General features: G+C 34.1%; 2 protein-coding genes across 2 annotated transcripts in view; one reads left to right on the top strand and one right to left on the bottom strand.

Moving 5' to 3' along the window:
- Positions 1-330: 330 nt before the first annotated feature.
- On the top strand, positions 331-19,030 carry LOC138314492 (uncharacterized). Its single transcript, XM_069254853.1, has 22 exons — positions 331-586; positions 951-1,043; positions 1,234-1,331; positions 2,197-2,253; positions 2,554-2,628; positions 3,389-3,637; positions 4,590-4,707; positions 6,642-6,828; positions 7,330-8,126; positions 8,484-8,604; positions 8,937-9,128; positions 9,370-9,406; positions 10,419-10,685; positions 10,914-10,958; positions 11,521-11,744; positions 12,096-12,333; positions 12,447-12,563; positions 12,913-13,058; positions 13,309-13,410; positions 13,622-13,724; positions 15,287-15,380; positions 15,759-19,030. Exons 1-22 carry the CDS (start codon positions 513-515, stop codon positions 15,994-15,996), a joined length of 3,672 nt encoding a protein of 1,223 aa, XP_069110954.1. The 5' UTR covers positions 331-512; the 3' UTR covers positions 15,997-19,030.
- LOC138314494 (uncharacterized oxidoreductase YjmC-like) overlaps positions 18,780-19,156 on the bottom strand; it is a 22,412-nt gene continuing 22,035 nt past the window's right edge. Inside the window, exon 13 of the mRNA XM_069254855.1 lies at positions 18,780-18,945. Within this exon, the coding sequence (XP_069110956.1) occupies positions 18,892-18,945 (54 nt within the window). The 3' untranslated portion in view covers positions 18,780-18,891. The remainder of the gene's footprint in view (positions 18,946-19,156) is intronic.

The following is a 19,156-nucleotide window of genomic DNA, read 5'->3' as shown; positions in this document are numbered from 1 at the left end:
CACCGTCTGTAGAATGTCAACAAAAATATGGAAACACACCAGCATCCGCTCCATCATTATAAACCTGTGCTTTATTGGAATTGTTTCGTTGTGTTTTCCGTACACATTGAATACAATATGGGTCATTTAGCGTGCCATGTTTTAGTGGTTTTGGAAAGTCGAAAAAAGTGATAACGTTGAACACGTGAAGGGATGAACCTTACAGAGTGTACACCGTTACATCTGTGCTCAATGAGATACCATGCAACAAAACAAATTAAAAAAATAAATAAATGTACTGCGTGTTTATTATAATAAATGTACTGCGTGTTTATAAAAAAAAACCTTAACGGCAGTACAACATAGATATGTTATGATAACAAGTCAATCTAAACACTTGAGTTTTATCACTGCATCATTTACCGGGTAACTTATATAGATACCTAGTTCTCGGAAGAGGAGAACAGTGATAATGTTTATCAATCAGGATCGCACCCCCATATGAAGAATACTTTTTCTGTCTGGTAAGCAAGATGCTGACAGGAAATCTTCATCTAGCTGTGGCTGCGTTGCTGGTGGTACTACCAAGTATGAAGTGTTTGACAGGGTAAGTGTCTCACTATTGTAGGCAATGTATAAATATGTAACAAATTTACAATGTAGACTTTACTACGATATTTAAATTTTGATGCGTGTTTATTAAAGTGGGCCGACATAGCCAGAGTATATATCACTATTATCGTCTCTATGGTGCTCGACTGTAAGGCTCACGTTGTAGAATTGCTAGGTACTTGGTATTTTGTTCTTTCTGAAAACATCTACTCTTTTCTCAGACGACATATAAACACAATAATATGATTAATTTCAATACACTTAATTTGTAATGTAGTATCTGCTAAGACGGCACGTTTTCTGAAAGTTTTATATGATTAAGACAGTTGTAGTATAAAAATAAAACCTTCGTTTCCTAGACACACCGAGACGGCTTGGAACGTGACTACAGAGGAATCGCTGGAGTGTGTAGAATGGAACGTTTTGTGTGACGTCACTCATCAGCACCTGACGTAAGTGATAACATGTGGACACATTTCTTGAACATCAATTTATCTCTTTCATGGTTTAGTAGAACATAGAATAATATAGCGTTATGGCAGGAGGATTCTTTGTCTATGCCAGACATCCAGTTTTGGAGTAGGACAATGTAAATATTTGTAACTAGAAATCTGACGTTTTGTCCTTTGACCGGTTCTACAGGTGCTGTCGTCGAGAAGTGATTCCCGTAGTTCGGTACCAACAGGTAACCACGTGTGCTGAAGGCTGGCTGGAGGATAGCAATGGTAGCTGTAGTACAGGTAAATACATCAACTCAGCAGGCTTTCCTCCATCTTTTGGTAATTTAAAGGTGAAATATGCAATGTTTCGTCAACGTTCATACAAATTACGAATATGGCATATATGGAGGCTTCCTTCGTGCATAAATCATCTCATGTCTTTGTAAAGTATTATGACCAAGGATATCTTATAATCTCATTTTCCCTTTTACTTCTTTCAAAACGTATATATTTAGAGATGCTCCACCGCCGACATAGCATAAATGATATTCATTATTTGAATAATAATTTGTGTATTATCGTATATATATATGTTTAATTAACACAAAAATAATATGAAATAATTTATTTTCCCTTTGGTGCATGCACAATCAGTACTTTATTACATATAGGATATAGTGCCACGGAATTTTTTCGGGATGCAATTAATAATTTTTCATATTTTTAACTTGAAGTAAAATTAGAAGCTCATACTTTTCAATGTTGGTAATGGTGTAAAGTAAGTAACTTTTGTAACTGAAGAAAAATACTAAATCGTCTTCTCCTGTTTTTGATAGAGAAAAAATACCATTTGTCGGTGGTGGAGCATCTTTAATGAAGAGAAGATAGATTTCAATCTATAGATAGATCTATAGATTTAGATAGAGTTGTAAATCATGCACAGAAACATAAAACATAGAAACATCGAACAGAAGTCCCAGTGTACTTAGACTCATCAGTAATACTTTGGAAATATATGACCAAATCTTAGAACATTGGATTAGATGAGACATTATCTAAACCGTACATTATTGTATTAGGCACATACCATTAACAAGGCAGTCAAGTTAATTTGATGATGCTTCTCGAATAATTGTTTGTAATGCCAAGTATTGTTTGATTTCAGCTGCCTGTAGTCATTGTCCTTCAAATACATTTTGTCTCTCCAACGGAACCTGTGCTAGTAAGTATGAAGCAGAAAGTTTTTACTTTGTCACTGTTATCCACGTACACCTACAAGTGGCTCCTTACAAACCGTACACGGGCTGTATATTTTTTTTTATCTATGTGTCCATTTTTATTATAAATTGTTTTCAACGCTTCAATTCTTTGTTGATTTAACAAGCAATGATAAATCAATCAACTGATTACTATTTTAACTGTATTTCCCCTTGGTGTCATATTCAATTATTTGATGATTTTACCAGCAAAAATAAACCAATCAACAAGTGTACTATTTTAACTGTATTTGCCTTTGTGACAGAATTCTGTGAGGTGCATCACGCTAACACGTCAGACTGCGTCTGTTCACCTGGAGTATCAACTACTCCGATTTGCAGTGAGTAGCAATTAATTTCATGTCTACGTTTATAAAACAAAATTCTGCCGAGAATATTTTTCTGAAATTGAATGTAAGAAAAAAGAAAATAATTTTAAATAGTCGTGTAAACACTATCTATATCGTCCTTTTATAAGTTATCGATGTTTATAAATGGGTTATTGTAAATGCTAAAGCTCTCGTCACTGACATTAGAATGTTAATGAGCCCGAAAGAAATATTTTATTTCCAATGAAGTGATATACATAATGTATAAAGCCGGCGACATGTAATCGCAGCTACTTGTTGACTCTCAGGAAGCGGAAAATAGTCTAAACACTGTTAATTATTCTAAAATAAAACGTATGAATTCACGCACTATTTAATAATAAAATAATATAAAAGTTGCAATGCCTCTATATTACTTTCGTTATCTAGATGGTTATCACGGATTTTTTTTTTCAATTTCAACTAAGCAACGCATATGCCAATACTTAATGATGAACAATTTGGCGTTCAAAGGCAAATGAATTCTAGATAGCATCGATTCATTGTTTACTGTTTTAACTTTCTTAATATCCCTATTATGTTACACTTCTCAAAGCCTTGCCTAGCGAAGAAAGAGGAAAATAAAGACTTTATTTCATCCCCATGTACTAGCATATTATTTTTTGTTAGTTTGTTTGTTAAGTGTGGATTCAATTCAATTGTGTAAAGTTCTGTGGTAGCGCTGTAGTGAAAACGTTACTGTGTAATAATATAAATTCATATTTCTTTTCAGCTTTGGATACTATCTACTTAAGAAGAAAATTAACAGAAATTGTGATACTTGAAAAAAGGAATCAAGCAAACAACCGGACGGTTTCGAAAATTAGAATACAGAAAGATAACCCCTGGTCTAACCAGAATGGCTTTAATTACATATCCGTGACAATACCGAACTTACGACTTCCGAAAACGATTACATCTTTGCATCGCATATCAAACTATGGATCTAACAGTGCTACTATTTCGTTTACGAAACGTTACAGTAAGTGGTATGATCTCTCTTATTATTTAAACATTTTCAATGTCAATATTTTTCATATAATTTTTGTTACTGTGTATATTTAGCAAACATTTAATCAAAAGTGATTTCAATTTGCAATCAAAGTTATGATAATAAAAGACATACTTCACATTGAAAATTGAAACATTGTACCACATATAACTTTAGAGATGCTCCACCGCCGACAGAACATAAACAATGTTCATCATTTGAACAATAATTTGTATTTAATCGTGTATATATATGTCTAATTAACACAACAAGTAATATAAAATAATTTATTCTCCTTTTGGTGCATGCGCAATCAGTAGTTTATACCATATAGGACATAGTGCAACGGATTTTTCGGATGCAATTAATGTTTTTTAATATTTCTATTCAAAATAAAATTAGTAGCTCAAATTTTTCAAAGGTTGAAATGGTGTAAAGCAAGTATTTTTTGTAACTGAAGAACAATACTGAATCGTCTGCTCCGGTTTTTGATAAAGTAAAAATATTATTTGTCAGCGGTGGAGCATTTTTAACTCTAATGGGCAGCTATTTAAAAAGTTGAGTAATTAAAATATTCTAGTTGCATGGTACATTAAAATAATCTAACTATCTGCTGAATGCTGTTTTTTATTTAAACATAGTTTATTCTGTAATTTTATATACAATGGGAATGGCACAAGTTTTCCGACTTATATGAAGCCCTCTCCCTACAGAATTATAGTTAATTATATAACAAAGAACACGAAAATGGCAAAATTATACATATTTACATATTTACAAGATTTTAAAGAGAGAACGAGAGATGAGGCCATGAATTGTGGGTAAAATTCTGGGGAACATAATATTCGGGAGCTAGATAACAAAATCCCTTCAGACTTGTACTCTGGATGAGGCCATGAAAAAAAAAACACCAGTCAGTTTTGTTCTATTTTAAAACCAACAGCTGGAAGCTCAAGCGATTCAATTTCAAATGCCCGGATGGACTGTATAGGGAACCAAAGTTCCTCTCAGGATGTATGTACGTTCTCAAACTTCGACAGATATATCGATCACGGTGACAGGTAAGTTAAACTATATCAATTGTGTTGTATTTTAATGATTAGTGAAACAGCATTCTTAGGTACGCTCGGAGAGCATGTGCACATCAAAACAATGAAACCACTCCGCGATGAAAATTAAAAGTTGTTTTGTTCATTTCACGTAATATTTGATGGTATGGAAAAATAAAACCCCAATATTCAAAACCACAGACATTGAATTTGTAGATACTTATACACCATGGATGGAGTGTTTTAAGTGTTCAGTTGGGACTCTATAATATTTGTATTACTCCGAGAACACTGGTCTCCCGAAAATCACCAACAACGCCTTCTTCGCTGTCTTCCTCCGCGACAGACTTTCGGTGGTTTTTGGATTGTGTATGTTTATTTAAATTTTACGTAATTCATGCTAATGATCGATTATTGTAATCAAATGGTAGGAAGGTAACTGCAAAAAAAAGTTCTTATAACGCTTATAAAGTTTTTGTGTTGGTTGTATTGACAAACTATATCTGAGATATTTGCGCAGTAAAAGTTAATTGATCTGTCACTGGGAGTTCTGTCTTTTGTTTATCGACAACTGCGGTATATTGAAAGGGAAAAAGTACCAAATCTATCAACATAAACTTACAAAATATAATGATAATATAGATCTATTTATGTACGAGCAACTTAAAGTGACAAATGAACTTATATTGCCGTGTAATGTACGGTAGCCTTATGAAGACTTGCTAAAGTCCGATGTATTGCAGGAAGTTTTCTTGATGATAGCGTTCTTATGAATTCAAAAGAAATTTGAGTGTTATAAGTAACCAAATAATGTACCCTTTACTTGACAAACGTATATGATCATGTTTTATTATAAGTCAAAAGTCGGCAAAAGGCTTACGTAGACTTTCTAAAGTCCGATACATTACATGAAGTTTTCTTGATGTTAACGGCTAGCGTTCTTGTGAATTTAAAAGAAATCCGAGTGATATACGTAATGAAATAATGTACCTTTTATTTGGCAAAAGTATCTGACCATGATTTATTAGGCAAAAGTCGTCAAAGCAACGTTAGTTTTCTAAAAAGGAAACCAAAACATATAATAGGAAATGGTAATATTTCTAATGTTATATTTTTCGAAAATATTCTTCAATGTTAAGAGGATGTTAAGATACGAAAATGGTTACTTATTATTTTTTTTGTCTTTGAAGAGACATTGATGAAATTGATAATTTAGCAATTAATAAAGAATTATAAAAAAATGATACTCAGATTCTGAACGGTTTCCTTGGTGTTGAAATCGTTATTTCAAAAATAATTAAGAAATGAAATTTATTACTGTTATTTCAGGATAATAAGTTATTCAACTTATTGTTCTTGAAAAACTTCAAATATCATAAAATAAAAAACGGTATATCGTAAATATTTTTTGTTTTAAACTCCGAAATTCAACACTGCACACTTAATTATGTATAGTTTACTAAATTTTATATTTAAATGAAAAAAAAAAACAATTTCTTTATTCCTTTCTTTGAGTCTTTCATTCACAGCATCTATGAGTGGTCTTGGCACTTTGATAATGATTAGTTACCTGTATATAAGCAAACGCCACGAGCAGAAAATGTGAACCGTTCCAGAAAGTGTTTAAAATCGATAATTTCTATTACTTAGTTTTTGTTAAAATCAACAATGCCATATGTATATGATGTAGAAATTCATGCTAAGCAATTTCCAAGCTTATGTTGATTTTAATGTCTACTTTTGACAAGGGAATTTATTTACAAAGCAACAATAGGAAAACAGATGTCGCTATTACAAAAACATGTTTGTTTACTTTTTAATATATATATGCGTGTAAATTAATTATTAATTATTAATTATGGGCAACGGTACAATGAATACGTAAACCACACTACATTAATAAGACCCGTTAAGAGTGTGATAACGACTATTTCTGTCCTCCACAGCCTCATCCTTAAACCTACGATTTTCCTCGAAGACAGCCATACAACCTCCAGCTCTCTACTCCGACAAAACAGGACGTATTCTATACACGGACAGATTGATATAGGGTTTGACTTCCAGCTACCAGAGCACTGTAAACCAACAACCTGTTCAGATGATCCATTACAAGTCTCTCCAGAAATATCCAAGGTAAATTATACAAATGAAACAGGTTCCATAGAAGTTCTACTTCATTTTCACTTTCTACGCCATTAGGTATATTAATCCCGTGCTGATTTGAGATTGATTTGAGCATAGCTTAACTTGTTTAACTCTTCCAACACACGTGGTTCTATTGATAGTGTACATGTTTAGGGGTATGATTACAAGTCTTAATTGTGTGTCCTTGACAAATATATGTTGAGTTTGGACATCACTGGGACCATACCTATTGTAGTGGTTTTTAGAGTTTAACACTTTCGGCTTTACACATTCTGTGTCTGATTGGAATTTCATTTTCTATTTATTGTTGCCATAGCAATTACTACAAAGTCACTATATTCATGACTACACTATCATGGTTTCATAGCGTCCAAAACAGTACGTTAAAAATATTATGCTATTGTGCTGGTATTTGTAGAATTTTAAGAAAAGGAGAAATAAATGATATTCGAATGTTTTTTTATTTATACGATTTTTTTATTTAAACAGGGACCAATCACTATTAACTGGAATGGATGGAGAGACAGTCTTTCGGGCATTAAGCATTATATATTACAAATTTATAAAATGGAACCAGATACTACTGGGTATCTCCGCCAACCTCCCGATGCGATCTTCTCAAATACCACACAAACAACTCGGATGAGTTACCTCCCCTCAGACCCTGGTGTCTACGCTATCCTCATCACAGTAGAAGATAGGGCCTCGAATAGAAACTATGCTCGTCGCTTTGTCCTTTATGATAATGTGTCTAGAATTGAATTCGACAAAACCAATCATCTCTACTTTGCTAGTGCTACCAAAGCATCAAGCTACCACTGGCAGAGTAATGCTACCTTCATGGTAGCAAACTGGAGAAATCATTTTGTAAATTCTATTCACGAAAAAGGACATTTCTTATCCCGCATTGACAGTTCTCCTATCATCATAGATAACACTTCTATCGTACCAGCGTATGACGACGAAGAAGGGAAAATAAAACTGACAGCAACACCAAACTCCCGCGGTATTATAAGATTTGATTACATAGGCCCCCTTTCTACCGCCCCAGATGACCCGCCACCTGAAACCGAACCCTGGATACCACTTGATGTGTCCCATGACTCCCTCGATACAAAGTTCCCGGCCCGTGGGGACGGCACCTCCATGAAGGTTTGGGTAAAGGCGTATGATGTCATGGGACACACTGCTGTGGACTCGGCTTACGTGTTTTTTGACAGTAGTCCACCAACTACAGATAGCAATGTGGCAGTTCTTCAGAAAAACTACAACAAGTTTTCAAGCAGGTATATGGGTATCAGTAGTTTTAAATTGCTTTGTTTTGGTTGATATAATGCGATGCTTGTATAAGTCGCAGTGGAACTGTTTTTTTACGATAATCATAGCAGAGATAACATAACGCAGGATCGCGTGTTGAAGCAGGCTCTAATACAGAAAGTCCTGGGTAACACACTATTCAAAGCTCGTCAGATTTTGTAAGTTTCTATTTTTTCTATGGAAAGGGAGATAAACATTAACTTCTCTTCAGAGTGTAAAATTGCACATAAACATATTTCTATTTTTTTAAATAATTTATAAAGACCCGTAAATTAAATGGTGGGACGAAAGGAAAATGGAATCATCATCATTTTTATTATATTCAGGGTTAGCATGGAAGCGACAGACAGAGAAAGCGGTATATTCCAGGTGCATTGGGATGTTGTGGACAAAGTAACTGGTCAGATACTGACATCTGGATTTACATCTGGAAACAAAACGGATCAAGTGAGTAGTTATCTCCCCTTACGCACATCTGAAAGTAAAACAACAATGAAAACGTACAGTATAAGGAAGATGAGTGTGTATGGAAATAATAGTATGCTCATAATATCATTTCTAATTATTCTAAACGTACATGTAGATACAGAAACATTTTCTGGTGATGATGTGACAATAGATGTAATTTTCCCAGAATATATTTATAAAAGATTATATTTTGAATGTTTATAAAATTCCAAATATAAATGGTTGAAGATACTTGATATAAATGTGAACTTAACTGTCAACAAACATGATTTTGAGTGCAAATTAATGATATGTGTCGTGTTTATTACAAGAAATCAAAATGCAGAGCTAACATTAAGGAATGCACGTGCGTTTCGGACGGCACGTGCTACCTGTTTAGACACTACCTATATATAGATCACTGTCCTATCAAACTGGACAGGGACGCGTTACAGAGGGCGCACCTGTCCCTCCACGTCAAGGTGGTCAACTATGCACTACTAACACAGAATTTTACTATCGAGGTAAGCCAACAGTTACTTCTTCTGCTCCAATAAAGCGTACATGTACAATGACACCAAATCAACCGACTTTAACATATTGAATTTATTTTATTATCACGTTTTGGCAAAATATAACATATAGTTCATTTAACACGATTTCGTCAACACTTTCATAATCTTAAAATTTATTTTAATGCCAATATCAAATTCTCATCAATATATATGATAATTTATATTATTACATGCATTGATTGTGTTCTAGATTGGAAAGGCGACCACGTTAAATGGGATTAAGCAATGTGAGTAACGTTATAGTAAGGATTGTTTTTATTTAACCTCTATCTCCAGTGTGGAAGAATATTATATCCTTCTTTGTTTTACGTCATCACACCATGCATATATTATATAGTTTCATGTAAGTAGTACGTAAGAATAAGGCTTAAGTGTACTTCCATAAGATTACCAAATGTTTTAAAACATCGTCATCGTTTAGATATTTTCCTTTAAAATAATTTGCTTTCGTTTTAGTATGTATTTTCTTCTGTCAATGTGTAGTTCCGTCCTCATGTTTATCAACAGTTTCCTTTTCTGCTCTCCTCATAAGATGATGATTTATTTGTTAAACAGAATGTTGTACTTTGCTAATGGTGTGCTTTGCTAATGGTGTGCTTTGCTAATGGTGTGCTTTGCTAATGGTGTACTTTGCTAATGGTGTACTTTGCTAATGGTGTACTTTGCTAATGGTGTGCTTTGCTAATGGTGTACTTTGCTAATGGTGTGCTTTGCTAATGGTGTACTTTGCTAATGGTGTACTTTGCTAATGGTGTACTTTGCTAATAATGGTGTGCTTTGCTAATGGTGTGCTTTGCTAATGGTGTGCTTTGCTAATGGTGTGCTTTGCAACGCATTATTTCATACAGAAGGCCAAGACAATATTCTAACTATTGTATTTTATATACATATTATTCTATATATCGTGTATTCTGTAATAAGGAATGCTCTCCTCATGTAACCTTTGTAATTCTGCTTTATTTTTTAAATAAATAGCGTGTAATCTGTAATCATGAATCCTTTCCCGTGTAATCTTTCTAAATATTCTTTATTTTTTAAATAATTAGCGTGTATTTTGTAATCATGAATGCTTTCCCCGTGTAATCTTTCTAAATATGCTTTAGTTTTAAATAATTAGCGTGTATATTGTAATCATGAATGATTTCTCCGTGTAATCTTTCAAATATGCTTTATTTTTTTAAATAAATAACGTGTACTTTGTAATCATGAATGATTTCATCGTGTAAATATTTCTAACAGACTCGCCGCCCCTGGCCACACGGACACCTGTCCTGACTACAGACAGTGTCGTACTGGCGTGGGACTACGCCACGAACTGCTACAGACGCACAGGTCTTGATGTAGCAATTAGGAAGCAGGGGCAGGAAATCAGCAGACACACTCTTACCTGGAATTCTACAGAGATGGAGATGATAGGCCTGGAGCCAGACACAGACTACACAGCGACTTTTGTGGTCCAGTACGGGAACGTGTCTAGTGACAGTTTGGAATATGCCTTCTCCACAGGTAAAATAGGACTAACATCTACGCGCCATTTTGTTGTTTGTTTGTTTTTGTTTTTTTGTTTGTTTGTTTTTTTAATTTTCTTCGTTGCTTGACTATTTCAAGTTACGTAACATTATGTTTTTGGCATGTAAACAAGCTTTATGCAGATCATTTGGCAACTGCTCACATAAGGTATATCACTGTTATATTATGTTTTATACATTTTATTTTTTTTTATATTTTCACCAGATTCTGTGAAGGTCGACTCAAAATACATCGTGGTGATAGTGATAGGTACGTGTATGTAATACTTAACCAGTGAGTACAGTAGTTTGACTTTTTGACAATATTTAAGTTATTTGTTGGTTTCAACTGTGGCATTATATATTGTTCAAAACAATGCTCTATGGTCACAATCGTAATACGATATACTAATTGTTAAATTACTTTGAAAGGACCGTGTCGTTAAAGATATATTTAATATCCCAATATGATGTCATTATTAAACTAAAAACGCTTGATATTCCGGAGTATCCCGGTATATACATTTGTGTATGATATATTTTTGTCAGCATTCAGTACCAATTAAACAAGATTAAATAACTATCACATATATCATTAGAAATCGATACATACTTTTCCTCTTTACAAGTTACAGATCAAACGCTTTGCATTTGGATTTGAAAAATAAAATACGATCCAAGTCGTCATGCCCGCTTCATTTTCTTGATCGTCTGGTTCTCAGAAAGAGTTTCTTTACAAAAAATATACTTTGCTTATAGTAACTAACATAATATTGATATTATTTGTTGCTATTGTCAAGAATCATAATCATATCATTTATAACATATTGCAGAGACCCTAGTGGTTTTATTAATTTTCGTTGCCCTGGTCGTGACATTGAAGAAGCTGAGGTCAAATAGTCATACTAAAGAGATGCTGCTTCCAAGCTACAGGTCAGAGGAGTCTATGGAGTTACGTAACGGATCAGAGGGATACAGGAAAACCGCGACCTTACCTCTCAGGAACAGTAAAACTGCTCAAGCAATGAACAAAGAGGATCCCAAGGCAAAGGAAAGGGTAACGTTCTTTTACACTCCTCGGGAAGATCATTGAAGAAAGTAAAACCTTATGTTACCTTATATTCAACTTCATTTCAATTTACTTAACAAACTCCAATACACAAGTGAGGCGTAGGCTACGTAATTAATATTTGAGATTTTAAGTCTGTGATTAATCGTCTGACTTTATAATTAATTGCACCCTCTTCCTGTGACTTTCAAGACGCCATGTTTTTCAATACCATGATATATCTTGTCATTATTTTCCATGAAATAGGTGTATAAGAAATGACATATACGTTAAGCGTGTTTGGCGCTTACTTTTGTGCTTTTAACGTTTTATTTCTGATGTATATTCCTTTCACTTCAGAATGGCAAGTATGCTTCTGGCATGTACGAGGAATCAACGATATGTCATCAAGATGAAGATGTTTACGAGGATCTGGACGGAAACGTCGTCAGGGAACCGATCGATGACGTCACGAATGTAATCACCCAGGATATGATATCTGTTGGAGAACAATTCTCAGTGTATGTCGGTACATGTAACCTACCTTCGTCGAGAGAAACAGCATGTGCCATCAAAGCACCAACCATAGGAGTACATGGTTAGGAAGTTTTGATCAATTTTAATGTCAGAAAATTGTGATTACAATAATTAAAGACCTAATACATTAATATACAGAACATATAACATGAACTACCTGGTTGTGTTTTGCAGAAGAAGACTTCGAGGAGTTTGAGAGGAACGCTGATGCCCTATTGACGTTCCACAAGAGTCATGGGATACACGCAGTCAATATTCTACGATATTTCGGATCAGTCACTTTAGGTAACGGTAAGTAAATCGTTGTCTTCATTGTGTCTGTCACCATGTTACTTATTGACTTATGTTGATATCAATGTAATGATTTCCAAGAGACAATCGCATGAGCAAAAAAGCAACTAAGACGTTAATATATCGATGCTCAACTATGTCCTAAAGTTTAAAATTGTTTGTACGCGTTTCAGATATTTCTTTATCTCGAACTACTTTTTTCCACAGAAGTTAATAGCCTTCAAAGATAAACGGTTTCGCGTTAGAGATTATATCGAAATATCGTTAATAATACATATTTAAACCCAATCCATATATACCCGAACCTGTAATAATCTGCTATAATGGTAGACGTGTTTTTGTTCCGAAGAAACCCCTGCGCTCGTGATCGAATACTGCGATAACAGATCTCTAGGCGAATGGTTAGTAACGGAGGGAAGCCAGTCACGTGTCGATGATCTGGAGGGAATCGTTTACGGCGTAGCCTGTGGAATGAGATATTTGGTCACACGGAAGGTAAAGCATATTGTAAATACTTAACCCGGAACAGTTTTTGTGACCTACAAAAGTGTTTTACCTACAGTTTATTCATCACTTTACACCTTTAAACTGTTAAAATATACTATTTGGATTTTGTGTTGCATTTTGTTTACAGATAAAACTTATCAATAAACAATCAGAAACATTTTGTCAGTTTTAATATGAATAATACTAATAAATAACATCATTTATATAATAATTTTCCATTTACCTCTTTCATTAACAGATATTTCACGGCAGTCTGACATCCTTCCATGTCCTCTTGGACTCACAACTAACGGCTAAGATCAAAGGATTTGAGAATCGAACTCATAAGAAAAAATCTGTGGTAAGGAAACCATGTTTGATATTGTTAAATATACATGCATTCTTGTGTAAATAGCGTGTGTTTGAAGACTACAGTTTTTTGAACATTGGAAGTTAACCTCATGGCAGGCACATGGCAGACTTTGAACAACAGTGTAAATATTACAACACTATGATTGCGGACAATGCGTTGATCATTGTTAATTTGTGAATGCGTTATCCATTATTTGTAGAGATGGCAAGCTCCAGAAAGACTCGATGAAAATAATTCTAAACCAAATGAGGCAGCAGACGTGTGGTCCTATGGTACCGTTATGTGGGAAGCATTCTCTCAAGGTGTGTAATGATTGTGTTAAATATGAGATTTCAATAGCATGCGCTCTCTCTCTCTTTAAGTATATACAGTCGAAACTCGTTATCTCGAAATTCAACGGACCAACGAAAATAGTTCGACTCATCCGGAATTCGACTCAAACGTAATGTCATTAGGTTTGGTCAGAACGTGGTTTTCAACGGTCCTTATATCTTATGACAGTCGGGTAAATGCCTATTACCGTGATCAGCAAATTATCGTGATTTTCCAACTTAAAAGGTTTGTATTAAATCTTTTTAGTTGTATGATTTCGGATTTTTTGGGATTTTTTTTAAATACATTTGTAAATAAAAAAATTGAATTACGATTATAAGGCATGCACACTGATTTCCCGGTGGTTATACGTATACTGACTTCAATGGTTCATACATCAAACTTATACGGAATGTAGTACCTGAACAAATAAAAAACAAACATCTTTCTTATTTCAGAATTTAATGGTTTTTCGAAATAGTAAAATAAACAATAGTTTTCACCTACCGTGAGCAGACTACACTCTCCGTTTCTACCGGTTAATATAATTTACGGTAAATGAAACGAAAGTAGATTTCTATACCAACGAAGAAATACATTGTATGACTACTGTAGGCTAAGATACTAGTACATCTGCAACGACTAGTTAAACATTTAACATTGTGGGTTTGTTAAATTATTTTGCACTATCAACATTCCATACAAACCTTAGAAAACACTTTCGTTTCTAATGATTCGTAAACAAACACGCTTCCGGTCATGATCAGCCACGCTGATCGAGCCATGCAGAGTGCGATTGTGTAAACACACGTCGTGTTTATGTACAGGTAAGTCACAATTGCAAAGTGACACTAATTAGGAAGACTTGAATGGATTATTAAACAATTATTAATTAGCAGTCATTGTTGAAGTATGTTTCCATAGGCCTGAATCTGCAAATACCGATCGCGATATGTGCAGGTAAACCAATCACGTGTTACAACAAACCACAGGTGAATTTCAATTGTTTGTATCAATGTTATATTTTTTTAATTTAAAATTTTGACTAAAATCAAATTCGAGATAGCGACTATTTTTTTCGTTGAATATCCGTTCTAGGGACCAGGAATTGACTTTGACACAACCGGAGTTTCGAGTCATCGAAATTCGAGTCATCCGATCTTAAAATACATACACAAAGAAGGACAAAAAACGGGACTTCAAAATTAATTCGACTCAACCGGAATTTCGACTCAAGCGATTTTGAGATAACGAGTTTCGACTGTATTCCATAAGTGTGGCTATAGTTTATACTTCGTAGGTGTTCATAGAAAATAGCAATTGCAGTATTCATCATCGGATACTCACAAATAAGTTACATGAGTTACTCGCTCATCTTAAGGTTATCCGTAATTTTGCAAAAATGTGCATAACTAAGTAATGCTTGCTTGTATGATTGGGATTTTTCCTGATCTATTTGTCCATATATATTATAAGTTGCAGTACCTGTCCCTAATATTTTGTCCTTCCATGAGCCTTATTAGTGCACATGACCTTGTTGTTATATATGAAGGTATGATACCGTACGAGGATATCGCAGATACTGAAGTGAAATCAGCCATCAAAAACGGGACCAAACTGAAGAGGCCAGCGATCTGTCCTGATGCGTAAGTGTATGAATGTACACGGGGTCCTCACTGACGTAGATGCAGTACATTTTTTTATCTTATTTATCAACTTTTAATCGTATTAGCTAGCACTAAAAGCTCTTCTATTTCATATCTCTTCCTGACATACATATTTGCTTTGCAAGATATATTTTTCTTACCGTATTGTGCACGTGGTATTCACAATATAAAGTCTTTTTCTTATTTCGATTATGGTTTAAATTTTATGCGGTTGCATCTAGGTTCAGTTTTATCCTTGTCGACAAGGAACATCATCGATTGTACAAAACCAGCTTCTTTTGTTAGATAAATCTAGTTACCATTATAATAAGGAAGTAAAGCAGAACGCCGTCAGTATATCTTGTAATTTTATTCCAGATTCAATGCTATGATAGTAACGTGCATGCAACATAATCCAGCCAGTCGTCCAGCCTTTGCTGATATCGTGGACGCCTTCAAAGGGCCTTTTGACAATAGTGCGCAAACGGAAACTGAGGAAACGGAAGGATCAAATTCTACACCGGATATAGAGGAACTAGAAGATTCTGGTTTTCAACCGGAAATAGAGGAACCTGGAATTTATGAAAATACAGAGACATCAAATGTTATAACATGACAGGATTGGCCATAAAAGTATATGCATGTCAGTGAATAAGCCATTTTATCATTGCCGTTCCGTTATAATAAAGGTGTACATTTGCATCATAATAGGTACTGAAGGAGATTAAGAAACAGCCGGAATAATTCGTACAAGGACGTAATATTCATGTTTGTTCTGTTAAGTCTGCATTACGAATGTATTCCACAGTATGTAATATATATACAGAAATATCGATAATTACATATCACGAGTGCTGCGCATACTTTTTCTATAATTACTACGTTGGTTAAAATTATATATAATTGTCAGTATGTAAAATTGATATAATATAAAAATATCAATACCACATTATTTACCAATGATATTTGGTTAAGATATTGAACCTCAGACAAAGTGTGCCATAAATCGTGTTACTAGTCGATTATGTACTTTTTATAATATATATTTAATAATACTACATCATTTGCCAGTTTTGCTAGTACATTTTGCTTCAAGTTCTAATGGTTTATTTTATTACATATATGTACGTACATAGTATATTATTACTGTTCATACTGCGTTGTTGCGCATGTTGTTGTCGCGGGAAATGTAGGGTAACGACTGTTGTAGCCCAGGACCCCGGGATGCTTTTATAATTAATTTAGTTTCAGATTTAAATTATGTCTCTTCTCATTGTATAACATATTGCATGTAAATGTAGTGTAGATGCTATGTATAAGTACATAACAATCATCATATTCATTTTGTTTTAGAATTTGGCTTTGTTTGTCTTGTTTTTCACGAATTACAATGATGAACATGGCATTTAAATATCTGTTAATGCTGTGAAGATTTCCTTGATAAAACTCATCTTACACATTAGTTCTCTTCGATACATACCACTGCATAACATGGAATATTCATTAGTACTTGCATGGTTTAGAGCTTGTAGAAATATTCAAGGTTGGCCATTGTAACAGTGATTTCATTTAAGCATTGAAGTCACTATTTTTTAATTTCATCGGGGTATGAAAGAAATTTTGTTTGCAAACTGTGTGATTTCTCACAAAAGTTTGCTAACAAAATTTATTTCATAACCCGATGAAATTAAAAAATAGTAACTTCAATGCATATAATTAGTTTTCCAGGCTACTTTATAAAATGAAATACGTTAAAACGTACGATTCCATTGATTTTTTGCAAGGAATTATTTTTTCCAAATCAATACGCAACGTCAATGTTTCTATTGTGACGTCACGATAACGTCGTGTTTTTGCGCCATTCTCGGATTTTTTTTTCATCGTGTTGTAACTTTTCGAGTCGGGTTGCGTATTTCAGCAATCACCAAGTAAAAGTAATATATAAGGGATTCGGTTCCAGCCTAGCACTACTCCATAAAAGAACAAAGTCAGGAATAAAAATCAACTTATGATTTATTATAATCACAAATCATCAAAGTACAGGTACTGGATACATCGAGATTTACAAAGGTTATACAAATATTCTTTACTAAACACTGATCTATATCCTTGAATACATTATTGGAATATGGAACATTTCCATAGATGGAGGTGCTTCCATCTATTACTGGTATAATGCTCCGAATATGGAGAAATAAATACCTACTATATAAAAGCTATTATAATAAACATTAATTATTAGATAAGAATATGTAATGAGTCTATAGACAGAGGTGCTTCCGTCTACAAATAGTGTTTCCGAATACGGAGACGTTTCCCCGTTTTCGCCAACGGACAACACTCATATTCTTAGAGCTTTGTAACTTAACTCTATAAGAGTTACTCCCCTTGGAACGTTAAGTTCCCTTTACGGAGAAGATCTCAAACATCTTGAACCACTATTAGGTCATTGGTTTGAGAAGACTCAAGGCTTTCCAAAGTTTTAGGGCCAGAAGAGGCGACCACTCGTTTGGGAGCTCAAATGAGTTCTGACTTTCGTCCGATTTCACCCCCTTTTATAGCCTGCGCTGGTGATCATCCGACGAGTCCGAGCCAATCAAAACGCTTGTTACATAGCGCGTGCGGAATCCGCGAAATCCAACCGTAACAAATGGCGAAATACACGGAAAGCAGGCTGTCGTTTAAAGAGACGTGATTTGGCTAGAATACGACGTTTTATGACATACCAATCTTGCAGCATGGTTCAGGTGACTTCCATGAACATAACAGAACATATTTATACATGTTTCCTGATAAAAATATATGTACTTTGTGTCATTTTCGTTATCTGTCGAATCTCAATACTTGACTCTAACGTTAACACGCTAGATTCAAATCGCCAGTTAGTTCGACAGTTATTCGTCGCACAAGTAATTATAATGATACAATATACATTCCATTAATTATGTCAATATCAGTAATGAATATAATTACGACTCTCTGTCTTTTAATCACGTATATCACATTGAGTGAAGCTGAGTTTATAACCATTCTCAGATCGGGGCTAGGCCTCCATTGTTCTGATAGGAAATATGACGATGTCATGAATTTACATTCCTGTGTATAATATTCGCCGTTACGGATCGTAACAGTGTAATGAAAAAAATGAATAGGCCAATCAGAAAGCCAGAAACAAAGAGAAAATTAATCATCAATGTATTAAAACATGTTTTTTTACACAACGTATATTCATTTTTGTTCTAGGACACGTTACAGGCAAAATATGTACACAAACGAATACTGTTTGAGACAAGCGTCCTACAAATTTCCTACCTTTTTACGAGATGAAATGTGTAGTAATTCTGGTAATTCAATAACTATTTCTAAGTATATAGCTGAATATAAATTTAAGGACTACACTTTACAATTGACACAAAATGGTTTTAATGTTTTAATATAACACTTGTATTAATTCCATCACATACAAAAACATAAAGGGTCGTAGTGTTGACTAGGAAGCATGGCGAGAACATCATTTGGAAAGTCGTTTTAATTTCTCCAGTCCAAGTTTGTCTGCCAGGTCGTCCTGTAACACAAACATTAGTGTTGTATATGTAAATCATATATTTTTTGTGACAATAAACCGGTTTTGTGTTTTATAACAATAAACAGTTTTTTTTAAATTATTCTGTGTTTAATGTACAAACGGTTTTATAAATACTTCATTGCTTACGATATGTTGTATCTCGATTTATTTGGACAGTATTATATATAATATATAAACAAGAAGATATTTC

Source organism: Argopecten irradians, chromosome 2, assembly GCF_041381155.1.
Source record: "Argopecten irradians isolate NY chromosome 2, Ai_NY, whole genome shotgun sequence".
NCBI lineage: Eukaryota > Metazoa > Mollusca > Bivalvia > Pectinida > Pectinidae > Argopecten > Argopecten irradians.
Note: the sequence above shows the minus strand (reverse complement) of the source record. Positions and strands in the feature narration are given on the sequence as shown.

Coding starts and splice junctions, on each gene's coding strand:
- LOC138314492 (XM_069254853.1), top strand. CDS start 513: ATGCTGACAGGAAATCTTCATCTAGCTGTGGCTGCGTTGCTGGTGGTA. Junction 587..950: donor AGTATGAAGTGTTTGACAGG/GTAAGTGTCTCA, acceptor TTCGTTTCCTAG/ACACACCGAGACGGCTTGGA. Junction 11,745..12,095: donor ATCCCAAGGCAAAGGAAAGG/GTAACGTTCTTT, acceptor CTTTCACTTCAG/AATGGCAAGTATGCTTCTGG.